Here is an 18100-nt window from a genome sequence, read left to right on the forward strand (position 1 = left end):
CCTGTGAATGATCTCTTTTCATTGGTATCCCCAGGAGACCCATATTGGTCTATGTTGTATCACCAAATAATGTTCTTTACTGCTTCAGTTTTAACCTCAAAGCTTTTGTGTTTATACTCACCCACAGGTACCACATCCTGATACTGGGTGCGACTGATTGTGTTAAAGGTATTGGAGGGACGAGGCAGGACAGGTGGATTGGCGTTTCGAGGGTCATCACCCACCTAAAATACAGTAGAATAACAGTCAATCAAAATCCAATAATCTTTAACTATTCTAGGTCTGCCTTGAATACACCCAGGCATTAATCTATTTTCTATATTTGCTTGTCCTATGCAAGGTTCAGAGCCTAACACAGCTAAGGGGCAAAGCAGGGAATAACCCAAGAAAGGGTGCCAACCCATCTTAGGATAATCACAACATTCATGCCTTTGGACAATTTGGCAACTCCAGCTCACCTTAGCATGCTTTTGGAAACCAAAGAACCCAACACAGAGAGAACATACAAAATCCACACACACACACACACACACACACACACACACACACACACACACACACACACACACACACACACACACACACACACACACACACACACACACACACACAGCCAGGGCAGAGACTCAAACCCTGGTCCCAGCGGTCATGCTACCCACGGACAGTCTGCCTTGCAGTCTAGTTTAACTGGGGATGGTTTCTTCTTTAAATTATGTAAATATTTAGGGCCTTGTGTTCTAGTCTTCCTGTCTTGTGCTTTTCTTCCACACTTTTTTTTACAGTAATGGAAGTGGGTCTTAAGGGAGTAAAAAATTTAATATTTGGGTCCAACAGTAGTATATTATATAGAGTGGGTGAGTGCATGAGTTCTTTATCTGTGGTGTCCACTGTCAAGAGAGGAGGAGACATTGTTATGGTGTTAGATGAGAGAGATCCATGTCAACTGTCATCATTTTAATATTACATAAGAAGCATGCCATTGCATCAGAATGGGTAGCCCTGCATTCTTCTGCAATATACATTTATCTGGCAAATATCTGAAAGACAACTCATTCTAAACTAATGACTTTGCTCAGTCTCCATACCCCATTCCTATTAAAAGGTGTTTCTGAATCTGGTCCTTGGGGACCCACAGTTAGTCCATGCTGGGAGCTGGGAAGGAGCAAAAATGTGGAATGTCTAGGGGTGCCCAGAGAAATGGACTGGGAATCACTGTTATAGAATTTGTAGAGGATGAGTTGAAGCATGTTTTTGGATTGTGGGTGGGGTGGTGGGGGGACTGGAGTACCTGCAGGAAACTACATGATGACATGGGGAGAATATCCCCTCCCCACACACTAAACCTTTACGACCGCCCCCTAAACACTTTTTGTATTTCCTAAAAAGATATTTATTAAAAGCCCAACTTTGTGAGACTTGCCTTGATTTAATTAGGCTTGCCAGACCTAAATCTGTGGATGTCCTTTTATTTACCTTTTATGACTAGAGATTTCACTTTTCAGAGAAGGATTTTAAATTCACCTCTTTAAGAAGTTTCACCTTGAAGTCCTGATCACATAACACAGACTACTCTCAGTCTGTATGGTGAGATTTCAGGGTCTCTTATAGTGTGTCAAATTGTGAGTGGTAGGGTTTTCACTGATACTGGTTTCTCTCACACAGGAGTAAAGATACCACAGGAAAGCTCCATTAGGTACTTTCACATCGAAGGTCCTGGAACCTGCAGTGGTTTGCACCAGCTTAGTGTAAGTTCAATCGTAAGGTTGGCCCTAAAGCGTACCGTAAACCATACATTGGTTTGAAACTAGCATGCACTGTTTTTTAGTTGCACCATTGCTACTTAAGTTACACCATAGTTAGTAGCTACTAAATAAAAATGTTGTCGCACAGCATGACATTTTCACTGTGGATAACCAATCAATATCATTGTTTGATATCACTGGAACCAACTCGTTGTTCCATGTATGTCGAGTTTGGATTATACCGATTAGTTTTCTTTGCATTTGTCAGACCTGTTTAAAACACAGCTGTAGTGAATCCTGTGGTGTGCCTTATGCGATGTCATGTAAGAAGTGTGTTCGCTAGGTAGTTTGCTGGGTATGGTTTAGGGGTATAACACATCACAAAAGTCATGGTTCAACTCATATCACGGTATTTGAGACATGAATCCGATCAATTTTTGGATCAGCAAAAAAGAAAAAAGAAAGACAAATGTAACTTTCTGTTTCTTACTTATAGAACTGAAGGAAAACTCAAAACAAGGTATTTTTAACGTTCCCGTTTAAGTGAACACACAAGCTGCTTTGTCTGTATCCTTTTCCAGCAACTCTGCATCGTACAAGAGTCCAATCGTTTTTTTTTTTGCCGTATGTTGAGATCATGATATTTTTCTTGTGATCTCAACATAGTCAAAGCTGTTCTCTCAAGGTAAGAAAATAAGTTACTTCAGAAAAATGAAAGTTGTAATTATACATATGAATAGCATGTGTCATGAAGAGGAGGGAAGAGCAGTAACTACTAAAATGTCATGGCAAAAATGCTATTACATTTGTGCAGTGTTTTTGTTACTGCATTCTCACAGAAAATTCCCTAAAATTCCCTCTTGTGTCCTATACATTAGTGGGGGGATTCTCTCTTTTTGTGAGAAATGATTTTAAATTAAAAAAGCAAAAAAACTATTTCACACCATCACGGTTAAACTTTGCAGTTAATATCCAGTTCACATTTGAGGGGGGGGGGTCCCTATGTATCAATCAAGAACTGTTACACGGCTACTTTGTTTACCAAATTTGTGGTACAGTTACACAGATATTTATTGTAGGTGCTTGACATTCGTTCTGCTACATAAGATGCTCAGGATTACAAACAGCAGGGCAACATATTTCTCTAACTTGCCAGCTAACATGTGCTGACTAGGCAAAGGTCAACATATCAAGCCAGCAAACTTGTTTTATCCTAAATCAGCGGAAAAGTACAATTGTTATAATTCTCTCTGATAACGTTATACTATTATATGTTAAAAACAAAGACATTTTGTTAGGTTTATTACATCTGTGCCATTTTCACCACTTTTAAACTTTTTTTATTTGATGGACCTTACACCTAATGTTAAGGTTATGTAAAATTTGCATTAAAACTATTTTTGTTTTTAGTAGTGCATAAATGTAGAGGCAGTTTACGTTTATCATAGGCTAACATCAAACTTATGCTTAGCTGGTACACCTACAGCTAGTCCCTGGGTACAAGTATCTAGGTTGTCTGGACCGTGGACTTTTCAAGCTCCTGGTCATTTTCGTGCGTCACTTTTACACTGCAAAAGTATTGGGACCTTATTAAATAAGCATGAGATACAAAAACTTAATTCGAAACTAAAACTCCTCCCCAAAACAATGGAGAAGTAGCAAGTTCTATTGTTAAGATATTTCTTAATTATTGGGAGAGAGTGACTGCGATCAAAATGGGACACAGCTTTTTATTTATATTCATATTACCCACAACATGTTTATTAAATCTGGCTGGCAGATTATTTTGTGAGACCAAAAGGTCAAATAGTCATGTGACGTATTCTGCAGCAGCATTGGCACCAGCAAAAATTAGACAAAAATCTATTGGTTATTGATCTAATTTTCCAATGCAGAAATATGGAGGCCCAAGCAAAAAATTGTTAAACTGTTAAATTTGTTAAACTGAAGTACAAAAATAATTCTATCTGCTCAATTTTTGCTCTGCTGGTTATATCTCTTTTACCCACAATTGCGCATCACTTCCAAATTAAAAGTGGTCAACTAATCAGCAAGTTATCACTTTAAGCAGCTCCCCTGTAGTTTGTGTTTGAATGAAAGGTACCTAGTCTAATGTGGGTACTAAAAAAAAGAGTTTTAGAACTACCTCAGAGGAATTATAATTGGGCCAAGTTCTTGTGGTGTGAATGCAACCTTTCCTGGTTCTGGAAAAAAGTTCCTGCAGTGTGCCTACTGGCAGACAATAGTTGCTCACCTCGCCAGCGCTGTGGCTGCGCTGGCGATTTAGGTGCTGACGATGGGCTAACAGGCTGCTGGGCCGTGCACTCTGCAGGGGAAGTCGAGGGTCTATAAAAGTGGTGGTCCTACTGTTGTGGTCCACAAAGAACGGCTGTAAACACACAGAGAATAAAAACATAGAGAGCAAAAAATACTGAAGAAAGTACTGCATGACAATCAAACCCAACAGATACAAAACAAAAGTTACAATACATTAGAACACATTTCTACTAACAGGGCAAAAGGTCACTGATAAATTTGCAATTAATATAATTCAAGGCTTATTTTTTTACACCCAGATTTAATGAACTGTGATAAACAATATTAGACTATCTAAGGTGAATCAGTAAGCAATATCTTGCAAAAGAGTTAAATTGTGCAGTTTTGGCCAGACTTTTCAAGTTTCAGAATGCAGAACTCAATGTTAGGTGCTAGTCTAAGGCTGCCTGATGTAGTTTTGTGCCACGACAAAAATAGGAGTGTTTAAATCTCCCGGCACTCACCATTTTTCTTACGGTTAATTTCAAAGTTCTGTGAACATTATATTCTTTAAATTATTCATAGATAGATAAAAAAATGTAACTCGTCACAGACGGTTGTCTTTTACAGTAATGTTTGTTATGTCGTTTGTCTGTAAATTACAGGCCAGACATGGGTCAGTAACAGTGAGCATCCAAGCAAAGTTCTCCCAGAAGGAATTCCTAGAGGTTGAAATAATATTGCCTACAGCCTAATGACCCAGAGATGGATAGTTCATATCCAGAAAATAAAAATACAGACCAAGATTTTGTTTCCACCAACCAGTCACAGTTACAGAGTATGGGAGACCACAGGTGTCACAGCAATAGTAATAAAGCATTTCATTAATCAATAACTATGCAAAAAAAATTATAAAACGAAAGGTAAAGAATTTATAAATTAAATATGAATTGGTTAATAATTCAAATTAAAATGGAATTTACAAAAACAACACAAAACACTCAATAACTAAGATAAACTAAATGAATTATTATTAATAATAAATTGATATAATTACAAAAAATATTTGAAAATGCAATTTTCAAGAGGAATAACTGAATTCACAAAATAAATTAAGAATTCAGATTTCAATTTACCATTAGAAAGGGCTATTTGTTTCCATTTGCATTTCCATTTTCAAACTGGTTGCCCTTGTCATATTAGCTATTCCATTTTACGTGAGAAATGTGAGCATAAGCATAATGGCATAACCCAAGAGGCAAAACTCAGAAATAACGGCACGGACATTTTTAAAAGGCACAAACAAAGCACGAATAATTGAGAGTGGTTTGGTCCAAATTGGAAGCATGGTGCCGATGTAATTGTTTTTTTGTGATGTTTGACATCTCAGGAAATAAAGCAGCACAAACAAAAATCTCAACGGCATAAACTGGCACAAACACTGCACATGGTTAGCATCACATTGTGGGGGACCAACTTTATGCAAGTGCCGAACCTATAGCTAGGGTATGAGATGATGTAGCTCTCTGACCTGTCAGAGAGTTTCTTGTATCCCATGGCTAATTTGTATTCTTTGGCCTCGTTTTACTAGTAAAAGGCCCAAAGCGTCACGGAAAGGCTAAATGGAAAGGCTAAAAGCAGAAGCTAAATGATTAAGGAACTCGAATAGGTATACAAAAAGGAAAAGCAAATGGAAAATGAAAGTCCAAATAGAAAAGGGAATTGCACTTTTAAATGCCTGATTAAAATCTGTATTCCCAAATTAATTTGTGAATTCAGTTATTTCTCTTTTGTTCCTTATTCATTTATGAATTCATTAATGTTTTTTAAACACTTAGTGTTTAATGTTTTTGTAAATCCCCTTTTTAATTTGAACTGTTAATTGGTTTGATATTTTATCTATATGTTCTTTTAAATAATTCCTTGCACAATTTCTTACTGATTAATTACATGCTTTATTACCATTTATATTTCACCTGTGGTCCCCGACAGCACTTAACTGGTAAGTTGGAACAAAATCATGGTCTTGATTTTAATTTGTAGACCTGAGCTATTCACCTGTGCTAATAACAACCAGATAGATCAAGTATGAAAATAAATTGAATGAAGTGAGCTGGTGATTTGCTGACAGAAACAAAGCAAAAGAAAAATGGATGGTGCAGAAATATTACACCTAACCTTTCCAGTGTGGTCATGCTTCATTTCCCAGCCACGGGGCAGCTCCAGTTGCTTGTTGGCGAAAATATTGAGGAAGGCTACCAGGTCACGGTTGTGCTGGTAGCGTTCAAAGTGGTGTGTATCACGCCTCACCTTGCTTATCATGTGCTTCAGACAGGTATTACTTGTAAACATGCGATAGGCACTCTGGGGAATAAAAGAAAGACGCTGGGTGACTGAAATGTGACAAACAGGAAATAAACAGCTGATAAAACTACGATTACGAATTTCTGTGCTTGTTCCCATTCTAACACTTGGCATTTTGTATTTGACTGAACCTTCTGAGAAAATTTCATTAGTCAAGCTGCATAGCTTTAGCTTTATCTGTCTAACTAGAAGAATAAAGTTTGATTTTTTACTGTTGCAGGAAATACGATGAACTCACAGGGTTGGAATGCAACACGGTGAAAAAGTCAGGGCTGGTTAGATATTTGGCGCTAGGAGATTGAAGGAGCTGTGCGAGACGCGTGCGAGAGCTTGAGTGGGGTACACTGCCATCCCGTCGGTACTCTGCAATAAAACATAACTGCTCAACATTCTGTCCAGGAGCCTACTAAGGACACTATAGATGCCATTAACGTATTGGCACTGTATAGCAGTACTGACAGCTACAATACTGTACATCAGCATACCAGGGATGGAGTGATACATCAGGTCGCTGTCGTCAGAAGGAGTTTCAGGTATCTGCTCATCTGGCTGCTCATTAGTCATGGTTCTTCGAATACTCTGGTACCTGGGGAGGAGATGTTGAAGTTGAAGAAAAAGTTTACTTAGCAAGTTTCCTGGCAAAAAACAAAAGAATAAAATGTTTCTATTGTTGTTCCTCTCAACATTGAGCAGGATAAATGGTTTGAAGACTGAATTGTTGTCTGACCTGCGGTTTAATTGCTCCATTTGCTGGATAGAGTTAGACCTCTGCAGCACCTGGGGGGCAGGGGGGGCAGTGGGTCGTTGCCACGTGGTGGTGCGGTTCACATGATCAACATAGAATATGCGTCCATGACTGTCAATCCGGGCCTCCCAATCTGATATGCAGGAAAAGTGTCTGTATATTTATTCAGTAACCCCACTCTCTCTCCCTCTTTCTCCCCCATCTCTCCCCCCCCCCCCCCACTCCATCTTACACACCTAAACACATACACATGTTTATATTCATATCTTCGTGGGGACCGTTCATCCCAACAATGACAACCTTAACCACTACCAAACCCTAACCATAAGTAACAAAACAAAATACAAGACTTCCGATATTTTTGTAACACATTTATATAAATGTCAGTTTCCCTTAAAGAGGAACCAAAAAATGGTTATCACCACACTGTGGGGACATTTTGTCCCACAAGGTAAAATATACATCTCACACACACACACACACACACACACACACACACACACACACAATCATTGTGGCGACTCTCCATTAACTTCTATGGGCATTACTCTAAGCTTTACCTAGCCCTAACCATATGCAATCAAACAAAATACAAAACTTTTTGATTACATTCACATACATTATAATAACAAAAGTATTGGGACACACCTCAATCATTGAATTCAGCTGTTAAAATCAAGCACCTAGCTATGCAGTCAGGTTTACAAACATTTGTGAAAGAATGGGTCTTTCTGAAGAGCTCAGTGAATTCAAGAGTGGTACTGATACAGGATGCCACCTATGCAATAAGTCAGTTTGTAATACAGTAAAACCTCGGATTGCGAGTAATTTTTAAAATAAATTTTAACTTGATAAACGAGCGAGGTCTTGCAATAAGAGTATTATGTATACGTATTGTCTGCCAAGCATTACGTGATCATGACTGAGCCTCTCTCTCTCTCTCTCTCTCTCTCTCTCTCTCTCTACCCACCATCCTGAAGCAAGAGAGAGAATTGTTTCCCATGCTTGGTCTTGGTCTGCGTGCCTCACTCGTATAGTCAAAATTTAGTAGAAAAGCACCACCTGAATAAGGGCGTAGCAGTGCGAGCGATGCATTGTCATTAAACAGATTCAATGTCCACATTTCCACGAAATCGAAAAGGAGAGAAAAGCAGGTGTCGTTGGATAAGTTCCTTGTTAAAGTTGACCAAAAAGAAAAAGATTCCAGTGAGCTAACAGATACCAGTGATTCCGTGAAAGTCGTCCTACAAAATAACCCTCCTCTTCTCGTCGCTCTCATCTCCATCACACCATCTACGATTCTTTTCAAAGGTAAAGTGCAGCTTAATTTGTTTGATGTATTTTTACTTTATCTTTTGTATGAATCATTTTTATATGAATATTTTTGGGTTGTGAAACGATTCATTTGAGTTTCCATTGTTTCTAATGGAAAAATTTGCTTTCACATACGAGCGCTTTGGATTACAAGCACATTTCCGGAATGAATTATGCTTGCAATCTGAGGTTTTACAATTTCTTCCCTGCTAGATACTCCACAGTCAACTGTGGTTTTACTGCAACGTAGAAGCATTTAGGCACAACAGAAGCTCAGCAAAGAAGTTTATAAAGTGACTGAACGGGGTTGCCGAGTGCTGAGGTGCATAGTGTGTAAGCTTCCCCTGGCATTAACCCCAGCAGAAAAACTGTACGCCAGGAGCTTCATCATATGGGCTTTTATGGCCAGGCAACTGCATGCAAGCCTCACATCTCCAAGCAAAATGCCAACCGTTAGAAGGAGTGATGTAAACCACGCCAGCAAAGGACTCCAGAGCTTTGGAAATTAGTTGTGTGGAGTGAAGAATCATACTTCTCTGTCTGACAGTCTGACGGATGAGTTTCGGTTTGGTGGAGAACATTACTTGCCTGACTGCCTTGTTCAAACCGTAAAGTGTGGTGGAGTAGGGATAATGGTATGGGGTTGTTTTTCAGGGGTTTGGCTAGACTCTCTAGTTCCACCGAAGACAACTCATAATGCTTCAGCATACCAAGACATTTTGGAGAATTCTCTGATAGCTCCAACTTTTGGGAACAGTTTGCCTTTTCTGTTCCAGCATGACTGTGCCCAAGCGTACAAAGCAAGGTCCATAAAGACATGGTTGAGTGACTTTGGTGTAGAAGAACTTGAATGACCTCAACCCCATCGAACACCTTTCAGATGAACTAGAATGGAGATTGTGAGCCAGGCTTTCACGTCCAACATTAGTGCCTGACCTCACAAATGCTCTTCTGGATGAATAGACAAAAATTCCCAGAAACACATTCCAAAATCTTGTGCAAGGACTTCCCAGAAGAATGGCAGTTGTTATACCTCCAAAAGGTAGACCAACTCCATATTGATACCTATGGATTTAGAATGGGATGTCATAAAAGTTCCTGTAGGTGTAATGGCCAGGTGTCCCAATACTTTTATCCATATTGTGTGTTTTTATAAACCTGAAGTCTATATTGTGGGAAGCTCAAAAAATGTCCCCACAAACATAAAAGTAACAGACTGTACCACATTGTGAGGACAACTAGTCCTCACAATGTGGTAAATACGAACTCATATACACGTGCACATATGTAAACACACACACTGGCACATACACCACAACTTACTTGGGGGCAGGGGCTCATCCACTCTCTGGTAGCGACTGACATCATGTCGTACTGAGGGGAGGGACCGCACTGGCTGATGTCCATTGAACCGGGAGCCTACTTTCACATAGGGAGGAAAGTACATCAAACTTGCATAAGCACTAGTTACAAAAATATCTCAGCGATTGGGGTTCCATCCAGCAGAAAAGAAAACAGTAATTACTAAAATTAATCAGCAGGCCTGTATACTTTTAGATTGAAATGAAAATGAAGCATGGGAGCAAAATACAATATATAATATATAATCATAAATTTTACGACAGATATCGTGATTGGGATTTGATTTGTGAGGTCAGCATGAATTTGCAAAACTATTGTCACGACCCTGGGTCAGATGTGCTGTGTATTGCACATCCTAAAATGGAGCCTTTGCTATTTGCTAATCGTCCAGCTTCAAACTGCGATTTTGATTTGAAATTGATAAATCGTTAAATCATTCAGGCCTACCAAAGACCCAACACCAGACAAGGGAGATCACTCCATCTTATTTCAGTATGGAGTGATGTCCACTATCAGCACCAATTTGCATAGATCATACACAATCATCATGTGTTGGAGGAAATAGGCCTATGTGGAAAATTGTCTCAAAAGTCACTATTTTATTTGTCTGTTACATTACTATACATTGTCAGACATGTTTGGAAAATTCAGTACTCATTCAAGCTCCAGTTTAGTGAGCTAATTGCTGTTTCCTTACAAAAAAAACATGCCTTTACAGATATCTTATTACTCTGACGAAAGGAAAGGACTACTATTGCCGAAACACATTTGTGTTTGGTGAAACACAGAAAGTAATTTGCTCCCAAAATTTTACTGTGTAGGCTTGTAATAACTGCAGACATGGCCGATTCAAACTGGATTAAAATTACGGACCCTGGCGGATCTAATTGCATCAATTACATCACGTCCCCAGGTAAAACAAATCACATCCGATTAGGGCTTTAGCAAATAAACATACAGCATATGGCAAGCAAATTGTAGTGGTGTTTCATTAAATACCTCCTACACACAGACATAGCAAGGAATGTTTTAATTTAAAAAAACAGTATCTATTTTAAATAGTTGATGTAAACAGAATAATTAATAATTCTGCATATATTGTTGGTTCCATAGCTTACATGACTTGCTAATTCACCTTACTCTGTGTACTCGATTGTGTCCTTTTTCTAAAAAGACCTCAAATGATACAGCGCATAGAGACAACAGCAACTTAAATCTATCACAGTACTATTTGAAGTTAGCATGTTCAAACGTGTCTTATTCTGATACTCCGGTCTAACCATAGTTTGCACAAGTGATAGACTAGTAAGAATGTTGCAAAACTACATTCCTCTTTGAAGCTGCCAATATTAATGTAAGTTGAACAGATAAAGCTTAAAAGTAAAGTGCATTAATCAATTGGGCATATTCAATTACCAATTCTCCAGCATTGTCTACCATAACTTTAACAATTTCTTATATGGTACAGATCATTCATTAGTCATTCAATAAAGACTTATTTTATTTTATTTACATATTTTGTTTGCCCTTTCTGTTCTCAAAACCAGCCCTTACCTGGCTCTTCATCCAACTGAGTGACGAGACACAATGAATCCACAGATGTTCTTGCCCCCAAAGACACGCTTTGTTCCTCCTGGGGAATGCCACCAGCTGCCTGTAAACTTAGTCTCCTTTGCCAGATCTCCTCTCCTTCATTATGACCTTCATTTTCTGGGCCCTCTTGATTCTCATCATTTATTGGGCCAGACCCAGGATCCCCACCTCCTTTATCAGCTACATCACTCCTTGCGGCAGCAGTGTCAGTGATATTTCTCTCCATTGGATCGGCATCGGAGGAAGCCATAAAGCATTCTTCACTTATCTATAAAAACAAAAAAGCACCATGATACATTACAAGTTTCGGGATACCTCAACAAGCATTTTGCATGCACAATAATTTGCCTTTACTGTCTTATTAACTAATTAACTGATTAGTTGATCTATTATTAATTAAGGGTCTAAAGCATATAGTGCTGGGTACTCTCAGAATCATTCTGGGGACACCACTCAAGGCGAGCCGCATTGAAACTCCTTTGACCAATCCAGGTGAAATTTGGCAAATATTTACTAGGGGCAAGCCTGAGGTCAGACACAATGGCAGTCATAAGTCATAAAACGTGGCCAACATCAGCCAATCAACATCAAGCAGCCATTTGACAGGCTTAACAATGACCAATCCAAACCAAATCCATGATCCATTTGTCCTCCAACCCATTAGGTAGGAAATTGCCTATTTCTAACTAGTACTCACACCATCTAATACAAACCAGACATTCAATCGAACTCAGGCACTCCACCAGAGGGTTCAACATTCTGTCATACATCTGTTGACCTGTTAGGCCTAGACTCAAAAATCTCCATCCTGTTACAGGATGCTCCACCATTCATGGTAGGCAGCATATTTCGTCGCATCTGTCTATAGAACTTTTTCCCAGAAGAAGTTTGGTTATTCTAGGCAAGTATTAGCAAAGATTTTTCATGTCATTTAATGATTTTCTTTCAGCCCATACAGCACTAAACCTTTTTTGTTTAGTGTGCACCATATGCTACAGTATGGGTTGAAACCATTTCGGTTGCTCCAGGTCAGAGTTAAGCTCTGTGGTTGTTTTGTCTGGTGTTTCCCTCTTCACACTATGCCCCAGGAGGATCCTGACAGTTCCCTGAGCAAAACACTTCGTAATTCCATCACAATCTGTTGAAACAGGGATGCCAAGGTCTTGGGAGATGGCCGTTTAGTAACCCAAGTTACCCAAGCACTGAGAATCTGTCAAAGGTGAGTATAATTTCACTGCAATGACAATCTAGATCCCCCCACCCCCACAGATTAAAAATTTTCAAATAAATAATTGTCATTTTCTTATTTTTGCTATTACAGTAAAATTCCACTATAGTGGACTCGCTTATAATGAATATCGTCTATAACGGACGAGGTTCACTGGTCTCGGCCAAGCCCCTTTAAGAACATGCAGAAAAAGCATCGGATATAGCGGACTGGCATATAACGGAATTTCGCTTATAATGGAGAAACAATGTGGTCCCCAGGGCCGCTTTTAGTTGTAGTTTTGGTTGGCTATAACAGATATGCAGCTCTGCCTACAAGGCACGTGGCGTGCCGGTGATAACCAGCTGTAGTTTTGTTCGGCTATAACAGACATGCAGGCTCTGCCTACAAGGTGCGTGATGTAACGGTGATGTCCAACAGAGATAGGTAGTCGGGATTATTAATAGTCATGCATCTGGTCAGGTAAGGTTGGTTTACTATAAGTACAATATAATAATCTATACCACAAGTGTGTTTGCTGGGGTGTGGCATGAGTAAATGGTGTCCTGTAATTGTGTTCTGGGCATGCAGAAACTCTGGATATAATGGACTGTTTTGTCAGGTCCCTTGAAGTCCGTTATAAGTGGATTTTACTGTATTTTATGCTGTGCTACTTCAACATCAAAATATCAAACATAAGTGTATTTAGACCTAAGCCTTTCACTGCTCAATTTTTTGTTCAGGTACATAATATATATAAAATTTGAGGGTACAAATAATGTTGGCCAGAATTGTAATATGGTTTCTAAATTACAGCTGAATATTAGACTGCATAATGTGAAAACTGGCATGCAGCACCCCTGGAGCATTTGGGGTTAAGGGTCTTGTTCAAGGGCCCAATAGTAACATGGACAGCCATGGGATTCTGGATATACGCAGAGAACCCTGGCAAACTGAACCACACAACTGACTTTTCTGCCTTCAAATGATTTTCTTCATGATGCAATTCTTTAAAAGTAAAAGCGACATGACTTGCTTACTACGGCTGATAAAAAAATTCACTTGATACAGTACTGTACCCGTTACGAGTGGCACCATATTTCCTGCTTTTTGTGAGAGTGGAAATGAATAAGATTAGTGTAGGATGCTCTGTACGAAACACACCTGTAAAGAGGATGCTGGGTGAGAAGTGTCATCAGAGGAAGAGCCAACTGATGATTCGGCGGGTCTGGAGCTCTCAACTCTCTCTGTGCCTTCACTAAACAGTTCCTGGCTTGAGAGTGGGGCCTCGTTTGGCTCATCTGCCCCTCCTGTTTCCTGTACAGGACTTCTGAGGCCAGTGGCCTCTGGCTCAGCAGCTGAACCCTCTGTGTGGTCATCAGCTATTTCTGTGTTTGTTTCTTGTTGCTCCTCTTGTCCCTGCTGATCTGACTCCATGTCAGTTAAAACATCAGATAATTCCTTCGGCTCCCCCTTGTCCATCAGCAATCCACCCTCTTCCTGGAGGACTTCACATGGGTCTTCCTCCTCATCTGAGTCAATATGTAGCATAGCACTCAATCTTGTATCAGTGGGAAAGCTAGAACGAAGCTTAGGTGAAGCTGCTCCAAGAGGACGTTCCCCTGGTCCCTTAGGGACCTCAATAGCCTCAAGGTATTCATTGGGGGATACCTGGTGCGATGTATGTGGAGGGAATCCCCCTTCTGCTCCTCTGTCGGTCCCACCCTCCTTATTTTCTTGGTCTTGTCCAGCAACATCACCATTTCTCAGTGAGAAACACTGCAAAGAACCCTCAGACCCAGTAGGGGAATGGCTACTAATTGGTCCAGCAGGAGTGTGAGGAAGTTCTTCATCATCAGAGGGACTGTCAGGATCTCCATTCACGGCTGAGGTTCCCAAAAGGCAGCCAATAGTGTCAGGTGTGGCCTCTAAGTAGATAAGATAATGAAATTTAGTTATGAGTTTTAACAAACTTCATATTGTGAACAGAGACTAACCATATGTTATTCTTTACCTTCATGTCCTGTGGAGGTGATCTCCACTCGAAATTGCAGCTGACCACTCACGTGCTCAGTAGGCAAACGGCGGCAGAGTGTGAAAGTAAGTAGTTGATCCCTGTGACACCAACAAACAGACTTTATTTATTTAACTGGATTTAAAGGTTTAAATGATTTGCCATAGTATACTTCAATTAGTACCATAAAAATCAATCAGTATATATTATGGGCTACAAAATACAAAAACTATTATTTGAGAAAGGTTGCATCAAGCAAGAAAAATTTAGGATTCCCTGTCAATTTTCAAGGCTGCCTTTTCACATTTTTTTTTTTTTGTTTAATTATTGTAATTAACTGGAATAATTACTTTTTCATATTCAAATGTTCATATTGTATGTGGTAGAAAATATGAACATAAGGAAAAGTAATTTAAGAGGTCCTCAGTGAGTGACAATACAGATATTATAATATACAGAATGATAGATTTGACCAAGGGTTACTGGCAGATTCTCTTATTGCTAGTTTTACGGAAAAAGGAAGGAGGGAAAACAGCCAAAAAGAGACTGGAAGGTTTTTATCAGCAGTTCTACATACTTCTCTTTGGTTTGCAAGGGTCACATTCCAGCCTCCTGATATTATTTGTACCGAGATTATTAGCTAGGTACCTGCCATACTTGATGGCAGTCCTGCAGGTACTGAGGCAGGTGACCTTGGGATCAACCTTGAAAATTGTCAGTCAGGTAAGAGATATATGTACTAGGGTACTTCTAGGGTGGAGGACAAAGTTAATGGAGAAAAAAGGTTATATTAAAGCAAGTACACTGCAATTTTTTCCATTCTAACAGTTAACCCCTAATTCCTACCTGGTTATATGCCTCTCTAGGAGTCTCTGTATTGGAATTGTCAGTTGGCCTAAGAAGCGCTTGATAATCGGTCGGCTTTTGGCAAACTTATCCTTTACTTCAATTTCCAAAACGTCTGTAACAAGAGCTACGAAGGTGTACTTCTATTGAAAGAAAAAGAGACTAGATGAGTCCATCACATGCATATCTGTATGAACTGTGTTGCGTATGTCCATATTTAGTCTCCAGGCATACCTCTCCATGCCAGACGGGGTTAGTTGTATTGGCAATGATGGAAGCTCGTCTTTCCTGCCCATGATGTGCAAAGGTGGGGAAGCTACTCTTCTTTCCAGGTTTTATGGACATTTTCAGGTAAGGGTCAGGGTTGAAGAACATGCCCTTTTTCAGACCAAGAGCTTGGATGTCTACATGAAGATGGGATCAAAAGAACTTCACATTGGATTGCACATGCATATGAAGAATGGTGTAAATATGTATTAAGAGTTATACCCTTGGCTTTACCTGATAAAGTAAAACTGACAAGCTTACGGCAATGTTCTGTTAATACATGTCCTTCTACTTGACCTTCAGCACCTCCCTGTAGCAATAAAGAAAAAACATTAAATACATGTATCATGCATATTTACCTTGACCTTCATGGGTGAAACTATCATTAATCTTTTAAACAAAAATGGAATGTTAAAGAAAATATTCTCCCACTCCTCCCATCACCCCCAGCTCTGCAACCCCCATCTTCCCAATTTTTATTAAAACCCAACTTTGTGTGACTTAATATAATCAATTTCAGATCTGTGTCTGTCACTGTCCTTTTATCTACCACCACTAAGTGGAACTGCTTCAATTTTGGTACGACTTCTAGAAATGAAAGCAGGTGCACATCTTCATTCATATAGTGATTTTTGTGATGCGGTAATACCAAATATTTTTTATTTATCTGGTTTACAACATCAATTATCTTCTGTAGTCACCCTTCCCTTTGCTACCACTAAGCAGCATTGCTTCAATTTTGATACCATTTGTCTCAATATCTGATCATTTTCAGATATTCATACAATTTGTTTGCAAAGTTTGAAAAGGATCCATCCAATACTTTTTGAAATATCGCGCTAACAAATAAATCTGCAATGGCAATGAACTGGTCCCAAAACCATATGCATTCCCCACAGGTTCTGTTTGATTATGTATTCCCTATAGTATTTTATCTCCTTCACTAAATTAATACACAGAAATACAGACAAAATACAATTTGCAACATACCACAACAACAGGGTTCTTGATGGTAATGCAGGGAGTAGTGGCTCTTAAGGCCCCACTCACTCCATGATAGTACTTAAAGCAAATCTTGGTCTCAGCTGTATATGGTAGGGGAGACATACAGGCACAGAGAGTCAAGGGATGGAAATAAAATGCAGAATCATCATCTCATCTCACTTATGTCCTTACAGCATTTTATTCAAACGACTGATCTCCTCTCAGGGCACCTAAATACCACTACCCCGTTTGGTTTTCTAGATACTAGGCCAATATCGATTAGTATCTGATAATTGATTTTTGACAACCCCAGTGTCTCATTATTTTCAAATGCAGCGTCAGCTGTACCTTCCGTTTTTTTGATTGTTCGTGGTACATTGTTAGCGGTGCAGCAGTGAAAAAAGTCCCCATTCAAACAGTTTCCAGCTGCGCCACTTTTCAAACGTTGTGTAGGCTTTTTAAACCGGTATTACGACGTAAGGAAAATTCATATCATAACGATAATAAAAACATTTTTCGGTATGAACTGGAATACCGCCCAGCACTACTAGACACCATTTCCCACGTATGGCATCATTTTACTCACGCTCCATGAAGTAAGGCCCAGGCTCCAACCTCCATACAATCTGCCCACGTTGAGTGCCATTAACACCTCGATTCTTAGAATCCCACATATTAGCAGGGCAAGTCTCATCTGCAGGGTTAAAGAACAGTAACCATCAGTTAGACGATGCCTTTCAAAGTTCATCCTGTTCATTTATAGATACACCTTTGAAAGAAGATACAGTAAAAGCTACAAATGTATGAAGTTACGTCTGTGTGGTACCTTTTTTACTGCAGCAACAAGATAATAAAGTCAAGAAAGCCTTTAACATTTAACATTACTCCTTCTCATCAGCCCCTGCAGCAACACAGGAAGTCTCCACCACTATAATTTAAAATTAATTGGACACACTGACTTCGCACAAACTGTCACACCCAAAGGCCATTATCACACCAAACAGGGTCACAAAAGTTGTAAAAGAAGCATGCAAGTGTCACTGGTGTTGAGTGTACTGGTCTCAGGATGACCGATCCCAACACTATTTTTATAAGTCATCACATTGTATGACCACTGTCTTACATTTACAAAGCAGATATTTTTGTCCAAAGCAGCATACAAGTGAAGCAAATAGCACAACGCAAACATACATGCTGTCAATGAGTCAACTAGGCATAAATACAGCTAAGCCCCCAATGAATGCCCAGGTACAAGTGTAAACGGTATTGGAGCAGGAGCGACACAACTTCTAACAAAGTGAGAACCTAATAAGACTATTCAATGTCCAGAAGCACAACATTAAGAACATACAGGTGTATCACACTAATCGAATCATAATAATCACCGTGACAGCTTTACTTCACAA

General features: G+C 39.4%; 1 protein-coding gene across 3 annotated transcripts in view; it reads right to left on the bottom strand.

Annotated features, from left to right (window-relative positions):
• hecw2b (HECT, C2 and WW domain containing E3 ubiquitin protein ligase 2b) overlaps window positions 1-18100 on the bottom strand; it is a 42496-nt gene that overhangs the window by 16290 nt on the left and 8106 nt on the right. For 2 of the 3 annotated variants that reach the window (XM_049022294.1, XM_049022285.1), the window contains exons 3-17: window positions 17281-17388; window positions 16701-16795; window positions 15945-16020; window positions 15678-15847; window positions 15444-15586; window positions 14598-14698; window positions 13748-14511; window positions 11338-11644; window positions 9745-9843; window positions 7090-7240; window positions 6848-6948; window positions 6601-6725; window positions 6177-6362; window positions 3997-4131; window positions 122-224 (exon numbers count right to left, since the gene is read on the bottom strand). In XM_049022294.1, coding sequence (XP_048878251.1) covers window positions 122-224; window positions 3997-4131; window positions 6177-6362; window positions 6601-6725; window positions 6848-6948; window positions 7090-7240; window positions 9745-9843; window positions 11338-11644; window positions 13748-14511; window positions 14598-14698; window positions 15444-15586; window positions 15678-15847; window positions 15945-16020; window positions 16701-16795; window positions 17281-17388 — 2664 coding nt within the window. The remainder of the gene's footprint in view (window positions 1-121; window positions 225-3996; window positions 4132-6176; window positions 6363-6600; window positions 6726-6847; window positions 6949-7089; window positions 7241-9744; window positions 9844-11337; window positions 11645-13747; window positions 14512-14597; window positions 14699-15443; window positions 15587-15677; window positions 15848-15944; window positions 16021-16700; window positions 16796-17280; window positions 17389-18100) is intronic. The other variant, XM_049022303.1, reaches the window with a different exon arrangement.

The sequence above is a fragment of the Brienomyrus brachyistius genome, chromosome 1, assembly GCF_023856365.1.
Source record: "Brienomyrus brachyistius isolate T26 chromosome 1, BBRACH_0.4, whole genome shotgun sequence".
NCBI lineage: Eukaryota > Metazoa > Chordata > Actinopteri > Osteoglossiformes > Mormyridae > Brienomyrus > Brienomyrus brachyistius.